This window comes from Hippopotamus amphibius, chromosome 2 (assembly GCF_030028045.1).
Source record: "Hippopotamus amphibius kiboko isolate mHipAmp2 chromosome 2, mHipAmp2.hap2, whole genome shotgun sequence".
NCBI lineage: Eukaryota > Metazoa > Chordata > Mammalia > Artiodactyla > Hippopotamidae > Hippopotamus > Hippopotamus amphibius.
The window spans coordinates 145,399,849-145,419,623 of NC_080187.1; the positions used below are offsets into that span (position 1 = coordinate 145,399,849).

The following is a 19,775-nucleotide window of genomic DNA, read 5'->3' on the forward strand; positions in this document are numbered from 1 at the left end:
GGACTTCCCAGCCTCTAGAGCTGTGAGAAATAAATGTCTATTGTTGAAGCCATCCAGCCTATATAGTATTGTGTTATAGAAGTCCAAGCTGACTGATACTCTCAGCAAACCCCAATAGGACAGACAAAGAAAACCACAGTAAGGAACATCAAAATCAAATTGCTGAAAATAAGGGATAAAGAAAAAAAAGACAGCTAGAAATTAAAGAAACAATGCATACAAGTGAACAAAAAGAAATAGTGTAGGCTACTGGTAAGAAGAGATGCAAGCCAGAAGACAGTGGAATGGCATCTTTAAAGCACTGAAAGGAAACTGTCAGTCTAGAATTTTATACCTAGTGAAAATATCTTTCAAAAATAAAAGTGGAATAAAAACTTTTGCACACAAAAAAAGCTGAGATAGTCATTGCCAATAGATCTGAGCAAATAAAGGAAGTTATTTAGGCAGAAGGAAAATGACACCAAATTGATACTGAGATCTATACAAAAGAAAGAAGAGCCCTAGAAATGGTAAACATGCGAGTAAATATAAAATACATGTTTTAATTTGAAATTTTATTTTAAAGATGATTGACTGTTTAAAGCAAATACAATAATAATATATTGCCATATTTATAACACACATAGAAGTTAAAAGTATGATAAAAATAACTCAAAGGACAAGGGGGGAAATAGAAGTGCATGTCTTATAAGCTTCATGTATAATATGTAGCATAGTATATTATTATTTGTAGGTAGACTGTCATGTTAGAGATGAATAATTTAACCCAAAAGCAAATGCTGAAAAAACACAACAAAGGGCTATAGTTAAAGCCATTAGTGGAAATAAAATGGAATCCTCCGAAGTACCTAATTAACACAAAAGAAAACAGAAAAAATGGAAAAGGGGACCAAAGAACAGATGAGAAAAATAGAAAACAAGTAGCAAGATGGTAGATATAAACACAACCATATTAATGATTACATTAAATGTAATGGTTTAAACATTCCAATTAAAAGTCAGAGATTGTCAGATTGAATTAAAAAAATATGCTATCTACAAGAAACCACTTTAAAATAAAGACATACATGGGTTAAGACTAAAGGATGAAAAACTATACCATGCACACACTAATTAAGCCCCCCAGAAGCCTGCCTAGTCACTGCACCAGCACATGTGGAAGCCCAGCTCCATTTTGTCCATGAATTTGCCATCCCTCTAATTACACCACACAACGAAGGTATACACACTAGTTTCTAGGCCACCTCTCCTAGCATCTCCTCTGGGAGGCCTGAATGGGAAGTGCCTTCTATGATGCAAAATAAGGTGTGATCCCAGTCCTCACTTGACATATCCATTCCCAAATCGGGTACCCTTCCAATAGCTCTAGCACAGGTATCATTGTTGCTTCTACTTAATCTCTCTTCCCCTCCAAGCAACACTACCATTTGTGCTGGGGATACTTTTACTCCTGAAAACCACTGTTCAGCTGCCAAGGCAGGAACCTCTTTGCTAAATTTTATGGAATACAAATGGGCACAGGAGGCACCGCACCACAGTTCCATAATCCCAGACATCTATAGCCTTTAAGTTAGGGGGAAGGTTGGAGCAGCCAATAAAGCAAATCAGTCTTACTGGTCAGCTGCTAGGGTGGCTCCATGTTGTGGTCTCTTATAATCCCTTTTGCAGACTCTGAAGAAATCCACACATCTGCTGGTGATTAGGGGAGCAAAGAGGTGGTCTAATTCCCTCTCAACCCAGAGCACACGCACACCTAATTCTAAAGAATGTCCAACAAATTCCTTTTAAAAATGTAATTTAATTCTTACTAAAGCAATACGTGTACACCATTTTAGAAGTCAAATGATACTCTGTGACTTATAGGAAAGGAAGCAGTCCTTTACCCCAGGCTTCCTGCACCTCACTTTTTGCTCCCCATCTCCACCACTCAGAATGCATACTTTTAAATCTTTTAGCCTTTCCTTCTCTTTCTCTCTTTTTAAACTTTGATGTTTCTACACAACATGCTTATATTACTAGTTATGATTTTTTTAATTTTAGAAGTCACTTGTTGACTTCCTACTATTGAAATACTATTATGTTTCCTAAACCACCATACATGCCCCTCCCCATCTTCCCAATTTATATAGTTTTTATATTGTCCTTATGATTATGCAAATATTGTTCACAACTATACCATGTACAGTATTATGATTATTAAAAAAAATTTATTTGTTTATTTTGGCTGTGCTGCATCTTAGTTGTGGCACACAGGATCTTTGTTGCGGCACACAGGATCTTTGTTGCGGCATGTGAACTCTTAGTTGCAGCATGCATGTGGGATCTAGTTCCCCAACCAGGGATCTAACCTGGGCCCTGTGCACTGGGAGCTCAAAGTCTTACCCACTGGACCACCAGGAAAGTCCCTGTATTATGAGTTTATTTCCCTTATTATATCATTTTAAATAATTGCCTTATTTTTTGTTCACTTAGTGATTCGGCCCCAAACATCCTAAAAGAACTCTAACAATCCTCTTCTGCAGTCAAACACACCAACTAATCTATCAGGTCCATGGTTTTCCCTTAGAGACAGCCTTCCCAGAGCCAGCATTCTCAGAACCGTGTGGGGGTGGGGTGGGGGAAGGAGGGCCTCACCCACTTTTACTTCTACACTCTCATCCAGAGTTTCTCTGGTCCAGCCTTTCTGGAGAATATGTCTCCTGTCTTCTACAAAGAGAGGCAGGGTCATTCCTGTGGCTTTGTGGCCTGGGCTTGAAATCTGGGGGTCCAGCTCCCTCTTCTTAGAGCTTTAAACCAGCTCTGCTTTCCACCCTTCACTGCCAAACTGGCCCTATTTTTTCTCTTTGAAGGTGCCTTGATTTCTGAAACTTTCCAGGCTTCTGTACTGAGAATCAGTTTTTTACCAGTTTCATTTCCTCTGCAGGCAGTTGGATTTTTGCTCTCAGAACTCAGCTAAGGCAGCACCATTGATTCAACTGTTTTCAATTTCCCCAAATTTGGTTGACATCTCTAGTCTGTCATCTCTTCTCTGGTTCTCTTTCTAACTCTTTTAGTGTCCTTCTGTGTGATTTTGGGAAGAGGTGGAGATAAACATGTGTTATGTCTGCTTTGTTTAGCTGAAATCTTCCTTCAATCAGTTCTTAACTTACATTCTACTGATAGAATCAATCTGCTGGGAGTAAGAAGGGGTGGTAGGGATTAGTCTACCCCGTTCATGCCCATGGACCATTTAGGAGTAGTAGGCCATAGAGTTTTAAGGAACCTTTATGGACAATCATGTTTATTTGTCTTCTCAGTGTATCTTCCATGCTTGACCCCAGTTTGTAAATAACTACTCAGTGCACGCACGAGCAGAAACAGTTCCCTTTGGAACTCTTCCTTGCCACCCCCACTCCCCATCCCCAGTCCTGTTATTCCTCATATTCTTCCTAAAATGGCTGCTCTTGGCTATGGCCTTGGGTGTGCATTGTCAGTCTGTGGATTAGTCCTTTGGAGTGGATTTCTCTCTTTTGCCCATTGCTAGAGACAGGGTGGAGGGAGTCTCACATCCTGCTGGTTGGATGGAAAAAGGCCATTATGGTCATCTGGTCTCCAGGTGGATTATCTAAAATATATCAGATATCTTGTGCTGTTGGCATATCTCCTGTATTTTATTATCCTGAAGAGTGTCTGTCTTCTTCCCAGACTTGGGTTATGTTACGAGCATTCTTTTCAATTATCTTGGCCTTGCAAAGCACGGGCTCTAGGAAAAGAATGGAGGAGAGAAAAACCATAAATATATTTTAAATATGTTGGATGTTTTAATTAGTATTTTGTGATCCCTAATCCTTTTATTTATTTATATGGCTTTAAAAACAAAGTGCAATGGAGCTAAATACACTTATGTTATATTTGTTGCCTCTTTTCATTCTAACCATCTGGGCAGGCCTCACTGATTTGGCATAAACCCCTCTGTATGTTATATATTATAATTTGATTAATAATTCCCTATGGTGTACCAAGTTCTGTAAAACCCATTTTTTAAACAGTAAAGTAGAACTAAGACACTTCAAAGAGATAAATCTGATACCTTGGGTATAAACTCTGGGTGTTTGTTAAATAAGTACCAGAAACATGAAATAAAGTTGAAGTATCCTTAGAAGGAGTGGCTAAAAAGTAGTTATTGATATGAACAAAAGTAGAGGAAGCAGAAAGATATCAAAAGTTACCTATAATATCTCCAAAAGAGTGGATGGGGTGCCATGGACAGTTGTGCAGGTTGTGTTCTGAACAAGATGTCCAGTTGAGGAAGCAAGCTTGCACTCCACTCCCCAGGTTAGGTGCCCGTGGATGCTGTAGGGGCTAGAGACTACTTTATCATACGTGAACTAAAACAGATCATACAACTACGAATTTGGGGGAAATTATCATTAAGGGAATGGATATTTTAGCTTTTAGGCAAATTGGGCTTCTCCAGGGCCATCCCATGGGTTGGGAATCAGATTGGGTGCTACCCGGTACTTTCCTGCTAGACACTTTATCTGGGCCTTGTGGAGGACAGAAAGACCAGGCCTGGGTTTCCAACTCTCAGGTTGCACAGCTGAAGTACCCAGTTTAAAGAGTTTAAAAGTTTCTAGGTGTTCAGAGCAACTTGAGCATTTCAGGCCATTCACTTAAATTATTTGCAAAAGCCTGGACACCTGAACTTCCAAAGCCACTGAAAATTAGGCCCCATGTATGTCTGAAAGTCAGGAAATATACAACAAAAGTCAAAGAGTCAAGATTGTGTAAAAGGTGAACTCACATCTCAGGGGTGGATTCTACCAATGCCCTTAAGGGGTGGGAAAGTGGCTCAGGTTCTTTTCCTGAAACTGAAGACCTTGGAAACAGGCTGGGGCCAGGTCTGGAACAGCCAGCATTTGCTGCCTGTGGGGAGGGGATGCCCCCTTCCTGGAGGTGTGTGTCAAGGCCAGACACGCGGGGAGTGAGCTGCAGACAGGCGAAGAGGAGATGAGGCTCCTTTCCCTCACCATCAGAGGGAAGCAGGGGAGGAAAATGTGGGTTCCCAGGATCACATTCAAGTGGGGAGGAGGAGGCTGGAGGGAGCTAACACCAGCTGGACTCAATTTTCTGTATAAAAATCAGGTGAGGTCGTTCAACATACGTCAGTAGGGGGAGAGCAAAAGCAGAATGGAAAACAGAGAGGAGATGGGCTGTTTTTGAAGTTTTTAGCTTTGAATGTATTGCATGGGGGTGGCCAAGATTAGGTAATTGGCGATTTGTTTTGTTTTTAAGCAGAAGTGATGGATCTGCAAAGGAGAAAATTCAGGGCATTTGTTCTTTGCCATTAATTTAAGCATTATGATTTAATTCCTGTTTTTAAAATGGCTGCTCTATGTAGTCAAAATCTTTCAGAGTTATGAACTTTATGTAATTTCTCTGTGCACCTAGAGGAGTGCACGTATTTTACGAGTACAGCTTAATGTATTTTCGCAAAGTGAACCCTCTCATGTACCCTGCACCCAGACTGAGAAATAGAACATGAGCAGCCCCCAGAAGCCTCCCTGGGACCCCTTCCAGTCCTGCCTGCCCCTCCCATGGGTCACTAGGATCCTGATTTCTAACAGCTTCGGTCAAGTTCGCCTAAAACTAAATGAACTTTAACATCAATCCATTCATGATCTGCAAACCCTTGGGTGAGATCGTAAGTCATTCATTTACTTGTCAAATTTTGTAGGGTGACAGAGTTCATCAGGTTCTGTACTAGTCAGTGTGTGTGTGTGTGTGTGTGTGTGTGTGTGTATGTGTACAGAGATGGGCCAGAGAAAGCTGAATCTTCCAGAAGCTTGCTTGAGCTAAGCTTCCAGTCCATGAAGAGGATAGGTGGCAGCGTGTATGTCAGTACCTCTGATGGTCCTCCATCATTCCAGCTGTATCAACTCTCTTGTTGCCCCGCCTGGGTGGACAGAGTGTGAGTAAGAGTCAGGAGTCAGGAAAAGTCACAAGGTTGGGATGATGCCAGCCAATCTAATACGTGCCTGTGTTTTCCAGCTCGGAGTCTGGTAGGGAGGAGAATGAAGTCACAACTTGCTATAGAAATAAGGGTCATGTTAGGGCACACAGGAATCCAGTCTTTATGTAATACCAAATGACTGCCCTGATCAGGGGAAAGCACCTCAAGGGGCCAGTGGTAGGGACAGACTGGCCAGCTCACTTGACTCCAGCTTCTCCTAAGGCTGCATGAGACTCTTCGTGGAAACCTGCTAACGAGTTTCAAATGTGTGCTCCTACAGGACAAATGGATTCATCTCTGCTGGCCCAGGTCTCAGCACAAGCCAGGTGCATAGCAGGTGCTCAATAAATGTGTGTTAACTGAATGAACTTTACTAACGTGTGCTTTAGAGCAAGGCGTATTCACACACATCAAAGTCCTGATTCTCTCCAGGCCGATGGGTGGATTTCTGAGGCCAGAGCTTGAGAGGTGGATCAGTCACCTCTTGTTAGGGATGCTTTGTCTCTCTGAGCTTGGTCTCATCGTTGAACGAGAGACTGTACATATCTCACAGGCTTGCCGTGAGAGTGCACAGTGGCATGTCCCATCCACACTGTGACTTCTTGTCCTTTGCACGTCCAGGGGCCTCCGATGGCCTGGGCCACAGAAGGTGGCTGCAGGCCACCAGCTCCATGCTTCAGGGGTGAGGGCACATTCTGCTGTTTGGACAAAATCTGGCAAAATCGAGTTCAGAATCCCACACCCACTTGGGCCAAGGTGATGACAAATAACACCAGCCTCTGAAATTTACCAGGCGCAGCTTGCTGAGCCACAGGAGAGAAAATGTTGCTCCCATGGCCAAGGGAAAGACATACCTGGAGCTCAGCTGTTTTCTATCCATTCAGTTCATTTAAACACAAGGAGCTGTTTATGGTGCGTGTCCACTATTCATTAAATGAGTGTGTGTTAAATAAGAAAAGCTGCATCCGGGTCTCTGTAAGACTGTCGAGGACTTGTCAGTTACAGCCTTGCTATTCAAAGTGCGGTCCCTGGACCAGTAGCATTGGCATCACCTGGGAGCTTGTCAGAAATGCAGAATCTTAGGCCTTGGGACCTACTGCAGACCTAGGGAATCAGAGCCTGCATTCTAACTAGATACCCAGGGAATTCATGTACACATTAAAGGTTGAGAAGCACTGCTTTAAGAGAGCTGTAGAATCATACATTTGACCGTGCGTGGTTTGTTCTGCTGTTTCACTTTGAGGTCCCTCGCTGCCCCCTATAGACAGTAATCATAACAGCAATGAACTGACTTTAAAGTACAAATCAACACAGACAACTGTGTAATCTTTTCTTGTATGATTACAAGAGGCACATACAGAACAAGTGGGAGATTCTTGAAGTACCAGATGCTAAGTGCATTTCTGCTACATGTGTAAATGCACCAAATCCTACACTTAAAGGGAGCCACAATTCCTTCTCACAAGGACAGTGAAAAGTGAATATGAAGTCAACCTGGGGACTGATTTATCCCCTGAAAAATGGGGGCTTATAGGAAAATGGGTGGAGAAAAGCACACTTTTTAGTAGCCCAGCAAGCATTCTTTTCTTAAAATTGAATGTCTGTTTCTTTTGGGGTTTTCTTAGAATGACTGAGTGATCTACAATTCCATAATTATTACCTCTCAGTCTTGAGAATTGGTGAATTAATGTCCTTCAGTGCTTCATTTAGCACGTTATAAAAGGAATTTGACATTTTTTTCCCAAGGGGAATGGGGACACAGAGCATTAGTCCCAGTAGGTGCCTGGAGTACAGAAAGGTAGAGGACACATGCAAGCTTGGACTGCTGGAGTCTAGGGCCAGAATCTCCAGCCAGTAAGGGCTCACAGACTTCTATGCAACTCTGAGCAGTGACCAGAAGAGAAATAAGCCATGTGTAATAATGATACTAATGAGAATGTCTCATGCATTTAGCAAAACTTCCCTGAGTCCTACCACACCTATGAGGTCCTTGTTATCAACCTCACAGGCCAGTTAAGGAGCTGGGGAACTTGTAGGTTCAAGGACAAGGCCACAGCCAGATGGAAATTCCCTGTCCTCCATGGCAGCACTGCTGTGGACGCCCACCCAGACTTGCCTATGGGAAAACCCTGTTTCCTGTGCTCCCTCCCTCTGCTGACCATCCTGGCAGGATTCCTCGCCCTTAGTCCAGCCTCTGGCTACAGAGCTGACTCTCGCCATTCCTTGGGAGTCAGTACTGGCAGGACTATTGCTCCCATCACTTTGAATATGCAACAGGAAGAGCAACCCCTCACATTTACCTGGTGTTTTAACTCCATCTACGTTGACCACAGCTCCTCCCTAATCACTTCCCCTGCTCCCCCAACAATGTCTTGCTAAATCTAATACATTACTTTGGGTCTTCACCTATTCTCTTCATAGTCATTTATTCACTAAATGAATATGTCTGTGGAGTGGTTCTAGGCCTCCATGCCCTCTTCCGGTATTGGGAACACAGCAGTGAATAGAGTAGAATAATCTCTTACCCTTCTGGAGCTGCTCCGCCCAACACAGTAGTCACTAGCCATATGTGGCTATTTGAATTTTAATTAATTAAAACCAAGTAAAACAGAAATTGAGAGTCACAGTTGCCATCTTTTAGGTGGTTGATAGCCACAGTTGGCTAGTGGTTCTCTGTACTGGACAGCACAGAGAACATTTCCATCATCATTGAAAGGTCTATTGAACACTGCTGCCTTAGAGTGGAGCATTCTGGGAGTGGAGTTGGATGATACAAAGTTAAAAATCAGATATTATTAAAATATCAGGTTTGTAGAGTAAAAAGCTATGGAGGAAAGAATAAATGGAGGAAAAGGAGATGGATAGTGATGGAACTGGGATACAGGGAGTGGCTTAGTAAACACTGGTTCTATTGGCCACTTCCTCTTTCTTGAAATTCCTCCTTTGGTACCATTCTCAATTTATTCTTCTCCAACCTCTCTGGATAAAGTTTTAGTGACAGAACAGCCCTTCTTGAGATTCTTACACAGTAAGAACTGCAAGATAACCCTTGATTACCCAAAGTCCCAGAAGCAATCCAGGATCTCATGGTATCCAAACGGCAGCAACATTTTTGCACTCAACATCTTCAGGTGAGCTGCTGTGATAAAACTAGAGGTGCTGGTGTGCCCTTAAAAAGCTTTTAAATGTAGGTAAATGACGTTAACTAACCATAAGCTTGTGGTTCCTAAAGGTTTACCTCTGCTACTTCTCAGAAACACCACAAGGTGGCAGCAGTAGTTTACAAAAACCATCAGGGCACCACTCACTAATTCCTCATCTCTGGCATCTATTTAAAAGTATATCTGGGGGTAAAAGGTGAAAATGAAAACTGCACCTATGCAATTAACAAAGACTAATTAGAATTACTCCATGAACCAGAATTCTAACTGAATGTTTTAGAGTGCAGAATAATGGAGTCACGTATTGTGTATACATATGAAGTGCATTTATTTACCAGTTAATTATGTTTACTTTCACTGTTTGCTGATTGTAGCCCTTCACCCAATCCTCATTTTCAAATACACAAAAATACTTCACTGTTTTTCCTCTACATTTTAAAATGGAAAGATTTCTCTGGCCTTTTCTTGAACCAATCAATTGATTTTCCATCAGCTTCATGTAAAACAATAAGTGAAGAAAATCTATACATTTGTTCCCAGTTGTGATCTTGCAAGTTCAGGGCAAATTGCCATGTTCAACATCTGGGATTCATCATGTCTGCTCTGTTACCTCATCGATGGGCACACATCTTTCCCAGATGTGCAAATTAAAAGGCCTATGAAGTTACAAGGAAAGCAAAATAATATCCATGCTGTCAACTTCCTGCTGCAACCAGGTATGTGGAGATTTTCAACTGAGGGAAGGAATGCTTCTAGGTCTGGCTTATCTAAATACTTGGCATACTGCACAAATGCCGCATAATGGGCCAAAGCACCACCCTTTCTTGCATGAGTAACCCAGAGTGCCTCCCCAGAAAGGAGTCTGGGTGAGAGCTTTTTTTAAGGAAAAAAAGGAGGAAAACTGGAAATTGAGAGGCCATGGTTAAACTAACATTTTAGAATTCCATAAGACATCAGTATTTGAACTCAGCTCTCCAAAGACTGCCAAGAACTGCAGCCTGGAGCTTATCTTATATCAGGCTACAGGCTTAATGTCATGGAATTGAAGGCAAATGTAAGACATAGATCCATGTCTCTTTGAAACCCCCTCCCTTTTAAAAAAAATATTTATTTATTTATTTATTTATTTAGGCTGTGCTGAGTCTTAGTTGTGGCAGGTGGGATCTTTGTTTCATGTTTAGTTGAGGCATGCAAGATCTTTGGTTATGGCATGTGGACTTAGTTGTGGCATGCGGACTGTTAGTTGTGGCATGCATGTGGGATCTAGTTCCCTGACCAGGGATCGAACCTGACCCCCCTGCATTGGGAGCAGGGAGTCTTACCCACTGGACCACCGAGGAAGTCCCACCCCCTCCCTTTTCATAATATTATTCTCTAATGACCATGGAGTGTGGGAGCAATTATAACTATGCTACATAAATGGCAATTTGCCCTTAGAACTGTTCAAGTCTCTGATGCACTAATTTCACATCTGGGAATCCATTCTAAGCAACTATTCCTAAATACAGAAAGAAATCCTAATATGGAAAAAGATGTTTAATGTAGCATTATTTAAGTGGTGAAAAATTTGGGGGAAAATCCTTTAAATGAGTGTTAATAGAAAATGATCAGATATAATTTGACATGTCTACATAATTTGTTGCTAAGTTGTCATGAAAATAATGTGTGTGAAGACTAGACAGTATATAAAATGCTTATGTAATTAAGAGAATAAAGAAGAAAATAAAGTAGTATGTATAGTCATGACCCTGCTGTGTTTAAATTTTGCATAGGAAAAAGGCTGTAAAGGAAAAATATTCCAGGGCTTCCCTGGTGCAGCAGTGGTTAAGAATCCGCCTGCCACTGCAGGGGACACAGGTTCGAGCGCTGGTCCGGGAAGATCCCACATGCTGTGGAGCAACTAAGCCCATGTACCACAGCTACTGAGCCTGTGCTCTAGAGCCCATGAGCTACAACTGTTGAGCCCACTTGCCACAACTACTGAAGCCCACGCACCTAGAGCCTGTGCTACGCAGCAAGAGAAGCCACCACAATAAGAAGCCCGCGCACCACAATGAAGAGTAGCCCCTGCCGTCTGCAACTAGAGAAAGCCTGTGTGCAGCAACAAAGACCCAATGCAGCCTATAAATAAATAAATAAATAAATAAATAAATAAATAAATAAATAAATTTATTAAAAAAAAAGAAAAATATGCCAAAATATTAAGAGCAGTTGTTTCAATGGTGATTCCAAAGGTAAAATTTCCTCCTTTTTGCTCTTTGATAGTTTCAAACTTTAGGTATTATTGTATCATGGAAAATATATACCTCTGAAAAATTTTATTTTGAATTTAAAATAATTTCATTATACTTTTATCTCAAAATTTCTGTTTAAGTTTCTTCATCTTTGCATCCCTGACTTAAAACCAACATCCTAGTCTCAAACTGGTTCATTTTTTATTTCAGACAAAGGGAACTGGACCCACTCTGGCCTTTGCTGGAGGCTTCTCAGCTGGCTGGGGCCAGAAAATGAGCTACAATGTTTAATTATTAATGTTGATAGATAATAAAAGTTCAAATGTTTTATAGAACAATGTTAATGACTAGTGGGTAAAATTGGGTATATAACTTCCAAAAGTACTATAAAACTCTTAGAGGAAAACACAGGCGGAACACTCTATGACATAAATCAAAGCAAGATCCTTTGTGACCCACCTCCTAGAATAATGGAAGTAAAATAAAAAATAAAGAAATGGGATCTAATGAAACTTAAAAGCTTTTGCACAGCAAAAGAAATCATAAACAAGACAAGAAGACAACCCTCAGAATTGGAGAAAAGATTTGCCAATGAAGCAATTGACAAAGGATTAGTCTCCAAAATATACAAGGAGCACATGCAGCTCAATATCAAAAAAGCAAATAACCCAATCCAAAAATGAGCGACGACCTAAATAGACATTTCTCCCAAGAAGACATGAAGATGGCTAGCAAACATATGAAAAGATGCTCAGCATCACTAATCACTAGAGAAATGCAAGTCAAAGCCGCAATGAGGTATCACCTCACACCAGTCAGAATGGCCATCATCAAAAAAATCTAAGAACAATAAATGCTGGAGAGGGTGTGGAGAAAAGGGAAGCCTCCTGCACTGTTGGTGGAAATGTAAATTGGTACAGCCACTATGGAAAACAGTTTGGAGGTTCCTTAAAAAACTACAAATAGAACTACCATATGATCCAGTCATCCCACTCCTGGGCATATACCCAAAGAAAACCATAATCCCAAAAGAAACTTGTACCATAATGTTTATTGCAGCACTCTTTACAATAGCCAGGACATGGAAGCAACCTAAATGCCCATCAACAAATGAATGGCTACAGAAGATGTGGCATATATATACAATGGAATATTACTCAGCTATAAAAAGGGATGAGATGGAGCTATATGTAATGAGGTGGATAGAACTACAATCTGTCATACAGAGTGAAGTAAGTCAGAAAGAGAAAGACAAATATTGTATGCTAACTCACATATACGGAATCTAAAAATGGTACTGATGAACTCAGTGACAAGAACAAGGATGCAGATACAGAAAATGGACTGGAGAACTCGAGGTATGGGAGGGGGCGGGGGGTGAAGGGGAAACTGAGACGAAGCGAGAGAGTAGCACAGACATATATATACTACCAACTGTAAAATAGTCAGTGGGAAGTTGTTGTATAACAAAGGGAGTCCAACTTGAGGATGGAAGATGCCTTAGAGGACTGGGATGGGGAGGGTGGGGGGGACTCGAGGGATGGTGGGGGGGAGTCAAGGGAGGGAGGGAATATGGGGATATGTGTATAAAAACAGATGATTGAACTTGGTGTACCCCCCCAAAAATAATTAATAAATAAATAAAATTAAAAAAAAACACAAAAAACAAAAAACTGAAAATAGAACTACCATATGACCCAGCAATCCCACTCCTGGGCATATACCCAGAGAAAACCACAATCCAAAAAGAACATGTACCTTAATGTTTATTGCAGCACTATTTACAATAGCCAGGACATGGAAGCAACCTAAATGCCCATCAACAGATGAATGGATAAAGAAGATGTGGCACATATATACAATGGCCTATTACTCAGCCATAAAAAGGAATGAAATTGAGTTATTTGTAGTGAGGTGGATGGGCCTAGAGTCTGTCATACAGAGTGAAGTAAGCCAGAAAGAGAAAAACAAATACCATATGCTAACTCATATATATGGAATCTAAAAAATGGTACTGATGAACCCAGTGACAGGGCAAGAATAAAGATGCAGATGTAGAGAACAGACTTGAGGACATGGGGTGGGGGGTGAAGGGGAAGCTGGGATGAAGTGAGAGAGTAGCACTGACATATATATACACTACCAAATGTAAAATAGCTAGCTAGTGGGAAGCTGCTGCATAACACAGGGAGATCAACTCGATGATGGGTGATGACTTAGAAAGCTGCGATAGGGAGGGTAGGAAGGAGTCGCAGGAGGGAGGGAATATAGGGATATATGTATAAATACAGCTGATTCATTTTGTTTTGCAGCAAAATCTGGCACAACAGTGTAAAGCAATTATATTCCAATAAAGAGCTTAAAAAAAAAAAACTCCCAAAAGTAAAGGGGAAGAAAACACGAAGAAAACCTTTGAAACAAATAGATTCTAGTGATAGAAGAAGCTATTTGAAGGGGGGAAAAATCCCAGATAACATGCCATAAAATGATAAAACTAAGACCAAATATTTCCTTTTCATAATAAATCTGAATGCTTTAAATCTCTCTAGGAAAATATTTAAAATATATTTTGGCCCACAAACAAAATAAAATTTTATTCTACTTATAAGAGCACATGGCATACAAAATGATAGATGAAAAGTAAAGGGTGTATACTTAAAGTTTCTGAGAGTGTAGATCTTAAATGTTCCCATGTCACCCCCCCCCCCAAAAAAAAGATAATTAATGAGGTGATGGAGGTGTAACTAACCTTATTGTAGTGGTCACTTTACAATATATATGTGCATCAAATCACACTGTACACCTTAAACTTATATGACATGACATATATGTTAATTAATCTCAATAAAGCTGGGGAAAAGAAGGGAAAGGAAGAAAAAGACCAGTTAGGACATATGAAGCACATACAAACAAAAAGTAGGGATACAAAAAATGATATGTCATAAAGTAAAATAGAAGCAAAAATCAGGGCAGGAATAGACGCAGATGTAGAAAACTGATGTGTGGACACAGGTCGGGGGGAAGGGAGGGATGAATTGGAAGATTATTATTGACATATATACACTACTATGTGGAAAATAGATAGCTAGTGGGAACCTGCTGTATACCACAAGGAGCTCAGCTTGGTGCTCTGTGGTGACCTAGATGGGAGGGATGGGGGGTGTGGTAGGAGGGAGACCCAAGAGGGAGGGGATATATGTATACATATAGCTGATTCACTTCATCATACAGCAGAAACTAAGACAGCATTGTAAAGCAACTATACCCCAATAAAAAAAATAGAAGCAAAAATCCATAAGTAGGACAAAATGTTTATTTTATATGGATAAAATTCCAATCCACAAGGAAGCGATGGCAGTCATAAACACAGGCAGAAAATGACAGCCCTAAAATATTTAAAGCTGAACTCCCAAATGAAGTCACAACAGACATAATTATAATTGTAACAAGAGACTGTAGACTAACTCTCTCAGTCTCTGATAAGTGAAGTAGAAAAAATCAAGACACAGAGCATTTGAAGAATAAGCTTAGAAGACTTGATTTATGAGCTACATGATGGGATAATATTTGGTGACATTAATCAGTATGCTTCCCTCCCCATCTATCCCCTGCCCAAGGCTCTTCTGCTCCTGCCTACACAGAGAGACGTGTCACTTGTGACAGGACCAGGCATAAGGACTGCAAATACTAGATTCAAAAGCTGGCCTGATCACAAGACAGAGAGATGTGAATGCACACTGGCATTGTATGCTGTGGACCAGGGAAGGGAAAGGGGATGGGAGAGCCAAGGACTGCAAGGAAAGGAACATAGGAGAACACCCAAACCTCTGCCAGAACATGGCCATCTGTCCAGAGTGCCAGAGACAACCACAGCATCCCTCTTATCATTGACCTTGAAGACCACTAAGTGCCCAAAGGGTGATACTTGTATGTGCCTCAAGATTCTCCCACTGGTTTCATCCCACGGAGACAGCTCTGTCAAAGTTGTATACTCCTTCTGTAAACAGATTGAGGAGCTATGGGCCCTGGAAGGGTGATGGTGATGTAAAAGGCAAGCCTTAAACTAGCCAACATGGATCCAGCTAGCATGACTTTGAAATCTCCCTCTGAGCTAGGAGCTTTGGTAGAACACATGCTCCTGTTACCCATGAACTGAAAAACTGTACCCTAGAAACTGAGAATACACATTATTTCAAACCCCCTGTGGTACATTTATAAAATGTAACATAATAGACTGTGTTAAAAAAAACACCTTCAAGGCATGTTATTTGACAATAGTACCACAAGTCTCAAATTTCATATATCATGAATAAGAGAAATCAAACCACCTAGAAAAGACTTTTAAAAATTGTCCTGAATAATATTCAGATCAAAGAGTAATTTCCTCTTTGTAACTGAAATTACAAATTTATTTAGAACACAATCAGAAGAACTATATTACATAATGAAAACAAAGTGTGAAACCAAAGCTGTACTCAGGAGGAAAATTCGTAGTTTTACATCTGCCAATTATAAAACAAGAAACTATAAAAATACAATTCAGTTGAAAGGATTAAGGAGTCCCCAGGTAAACATTCATGGGCATTCATGTTGCTGTTGTTTGTTGATAATTTTTTTGGCTACCTAGCATCTGAAGCGTCTTCTTTTAAGGAAATCCACCATGGTGTGGGTCTTAGACTCTAGAGCTGGGGCATAACATCTTGAATTAGCTAATCAGATGCTGCCCCTTAGAACTTTGAATCTGGAGCGAATGCCTGAAAGAAGCAGAAACAGCTTAGCCTTCCTTCTGGTAGCCACAGCCTGAACATGTGGTGGAACCAGCACATCCCAACAAGCTGACCCTGGACATGCTGGGGATCTGACCACTCAGATTCCTAGTTCCTGCTCATCCCCCCCCACCCCAACCTGGTTCCCTACACCCCCTGAACCTCTGTGCTGCCTGATATCCTTCTCCAGTACATTCTTTTCCAGCTTAGGGTCAGTTTCTATTGTAAATAACTTCAATCCCCTGAACAAAACAGAAGGAAGGAATGTATACTAAAGATAAAAATTAATGAGAGGAAAGAAATCTATAGCAATGATGAATAAACTCAAGAGCATTTTTTTTTAAATTTAAAATTTTAATTAATTTATTTTGGCTGCACTGTGCAGCATGTGGGATCTTAGTTCCCCTGACCAGGGATCGAACTTGTGCCCTCTGCAGTGGAAGGGCAGAGTCTTAACCACTGGACCACCACGGAAGTCTCAAGAACTGTTTTAAATGACCAATAAAAGTGGGAAACCTCTGAGTCTTATCACAGAAAAAATTAAGAAAAATCACAAATACTTTTATGAAGGAAGAATGTATATGAATGATTCTGAAGTTAAGAAGTGATGAGAATATAATTACAGTTCTACACTTGATGAAATGAAGAGATAAATTACCAAAATTAAATGACTTGGAATACACTATCAAGCAAGGAAAAAAGGCCAAAAAATTTTTAAAAATTCACCCCCCTTCCCAAAGGGCACAGAGTCAGACTGGTTTAGAGAGAAGTTCCCTCAAACCTATTCTATTCAAATGACTCTTGGACACAGAGAAAGAGGGCAGGTGAGCCCCTTCAGGTGGCCCTGGCCCCCAGCTGCCCTTGCCTTAGTAGCAGTTCCCCTGGGGCAAAGCCTGCTGTTGAGTGCGGTTTAGCCTGTTGTGGGGACAGGTCATCTTGCTATGCTATTTGGACCTAGCTGTTACCACCCTAACACCTTCTAGTTACCTATCTATGGCTGGTGTCAGCTGTTTGTAGGCCAGTCAAGCCCCCAGCACTCATGCAGGTCATACTAATTAACCCTCTGGATGGCCACCTTTACCTCCTTCACTGTGTTCGTTTCCTCACATATCAGAGGAAGAACGCTCCCACTGTTCCCACCCTCTAAAGGAAAAGTGAGGAAACAGAGGCACAGGGAGATGTAGTCACCAGCCCAATCCTCACTAGGATGAAGTCAGGGATAAGGGATTTGGGTGCTAACGGCAAAGGAGAGGCTGTGTGACTTTTATCCTGGACAAATGCAGGGTGCCAGGAGTGGATGCCAGGGAACAGGTGTAAATGGCAGCTCTTGGTCATCCCAGATGGGATCTGTGGAGGGTCCAGAAAGAGGAACTTCTTTTAGGTGGAGAACGGGGGAGGAAGATGTTTGTTTCTTTCAGTGATAAGCGTTGCTAAGAGTGGGTTCTAGGTCTTGGGAGCCCTAGACACCTTTGGAGGCCAGATTGCGCTCAGATGCTGACCTGTTGGGCGCAGCTCTGACACGAAAATCAGTGGGATGCTCCAGATCCCTGGCTGGGCCTCCACGCACATTGGAGATAGTTGCTCTTAATACAGTTGACAGTGGGCTCAGCGCTCTGTGGAGGCAAGCACCGTATTTAATAAATTAGCCAATAACTCTTGGGCTCCTAGAGGACCAGATTGTACCCAGAGCACCGAATGGGGTTAAGAAGAAACAGATCCGCCGCCCACAGACCAATTCCTCCTACCGCAGGTGCTCTGTCCTGTTCCTTTCCTCTCCCCTTAGGCGTATTTCGGAGCGTCTCTTTTTGAAAATAGAAACCTACCAAAAATGCGCCTGAGGGAGGCGACATTGCCTGTGAGCAAAAGCAGGTTTCGCACTAAGTCCCAGAAGCATAGAGAGGAGATCCCTCTTTTCCCATTCAGGGGAATCGTAATGCCAAATGTATCCCATCGTCCGCCCAGCAAGCAGCCCTGTGTGGCTCTGCTCTCTGGACCGCGGGACACCCCCACGCCCAGCTTCTCGGGCCCTTTTTCTCAGCGGGTCCAGTCCTCCCGGGTCTCCACGCAACAATGAAGCGTGGGCGGCCCCAACGGCCTCATTTGCATACCGCTGCGGCTTGGCCAATGGGCTGCGCAGGGGCTTTGGAACGCAGTGTTGCCATCAGCGTGCTCGCGTGTGTGCGAGTGTGACAGCGGCTGTGGCCGTGGCCGTGGCCGTGACCGTGGGAGGCGGGCCCGGAGGAGCCCAGCCGCGCGGGCACCGGCCCCGGCGCCCGCTTCCCCAGCGCGTCGCGGCCGCGTGGCCGGGCCGAGCCCAGAGACCATCCAGCCCCCGCCGGGCGCCGTCGAGATGTCGGTGGCAGGGCTGAAGAAGCAGTTCCACAAAGCCAGCCAGGTAGGGAGGCACAGAGGAGGGAGGGAGGGGAACTAGGGAGCCGCGGTCCCCTCGAGGCTCCAGGGCCTTTGGGGCTCTGGCGCCCTTAGGGGCCTCTCTTGGGACTCCACTTCTTCCCGCCCAAGCGGGCGCGGGGGTGGAATGAGGGGCCTCCTGCTCTCTTCCGCTCCTTGGCGCCTCCTCCTTTCCAGCCCCCGGCCCCCCGCTCCACCCGGAGCCACTGTAATTATGAGAGGTTCTGCGGAGGAGAGAACGGAGTGGCGGGCCGCAGGGTCTCGGGCGCCGGAGAGAGAGTGGGCGTCCCGAGGCCTCGAGGCTCCGCTGCGTGCCTCTCCCGGACCCGCTCGGGGAGGAGAACCACAGAGTGCGGTGCCGGCCGAGCCTCCCTCGAGTCCCCCGCCTTTTGGTTGTGAGTCCCCGGGGCACGTCCTGCCACCTCTGGGCGACCGCGCGGGCGTCGGCGGATCTGGGGATGCTGTGTGCTTGGCGCTCGGCTGGGCCCCGCAGCGCTCCCCACGCGCTTCTCGAAATGGACCCCGCCCGACTGCGCCCAGCTCCCGGGCTGGGGCGCTCTGCAGCCGTCTTTCCTCTCCCCACCGTCTTCCCGGTGTTGGCCCGGGGCTGGGCGCCAGGCCCCTGCTCTCAAAGAGCTGTCAGCCTGGTGGAGAGACACTGAGACACGTAAACGGATAGCGTTAGACACCTCCAGTAGGGACATCAGGGAGAGCTTCCCGGAGGGAGAGTCGCGTCATTTGAGAATTAAGTATGAGGAGGAGGAATTGTGGTAGGGGGTGTCGGTGGAAAGGATAGGCGTTCTGAGCAGAGGAAGCAGGAAAACCGGCAGGGAGGCATGGAATTGGGGGTGGGGGGGTGTGTGTGTGTGTTGACAAGGAAATTTGTATTCTAAGATTTGTCTCTTCCAACCATAGCAGAGCTCACATTGTCAAATCTGTCCCACACCCACACTGTCGGATCTGTTGGACAGATTTCATTCACAATTCTCATTTCTGATGAGGTCTCATCCTGCTTCTGCCACAAATTGGTCCCTGAAAAATAGCTGGAATGATGGGATTCTCTTCTGTCAGTCTCAGGCTGAACGACACTGCTCTTCCCTCACTTGCACCCCTTCCATGAAGGAACTGGGGGGTGCCCAGTTTCCAGCTGGGAGCACTGGGTGGACCGTGGTACTACTGAGGTGATGAGGAGTCTTGGGTGAGGGGCCAATTA

The 19,775-nt window shown here is 43.4% G+C and overlaps 1 protein-coding gene across 7 annotated transcripts in view; it reads left to right on the forward strand.

Annotated features, from left to right (window-relative positions):
* Positions 1–19,775, forward strand: part of SH3GL3 (SH3 domain containing GRB2 like 3, endophilin A3) — a 302,977-nt gene that overhangs the window by 128,075 nt on the left and 155,127 nt on the right. Inside the window, exon 1 of one of the 7 annotated variants that reach the window (XM_057721491.1) lies at positions 18,443–18,548. The exons of 5 other annotated variants lie outside the window; for them this stretch is intronic. In XM_057721491.1, coding sequence (XP_057577474.1) covers positions 18,504–18,548 — 45 coding nt within the window. In that variant the 5' untranslated portion in view covers positions 18,443–18,503. Of the gene's footprint in view, positions 1–18,442; positions 18,549–19,775 lie in introns of those variants that run through there. One more of the 7 variants, XM_057721497.1, reaches the window with a different exon arrangement.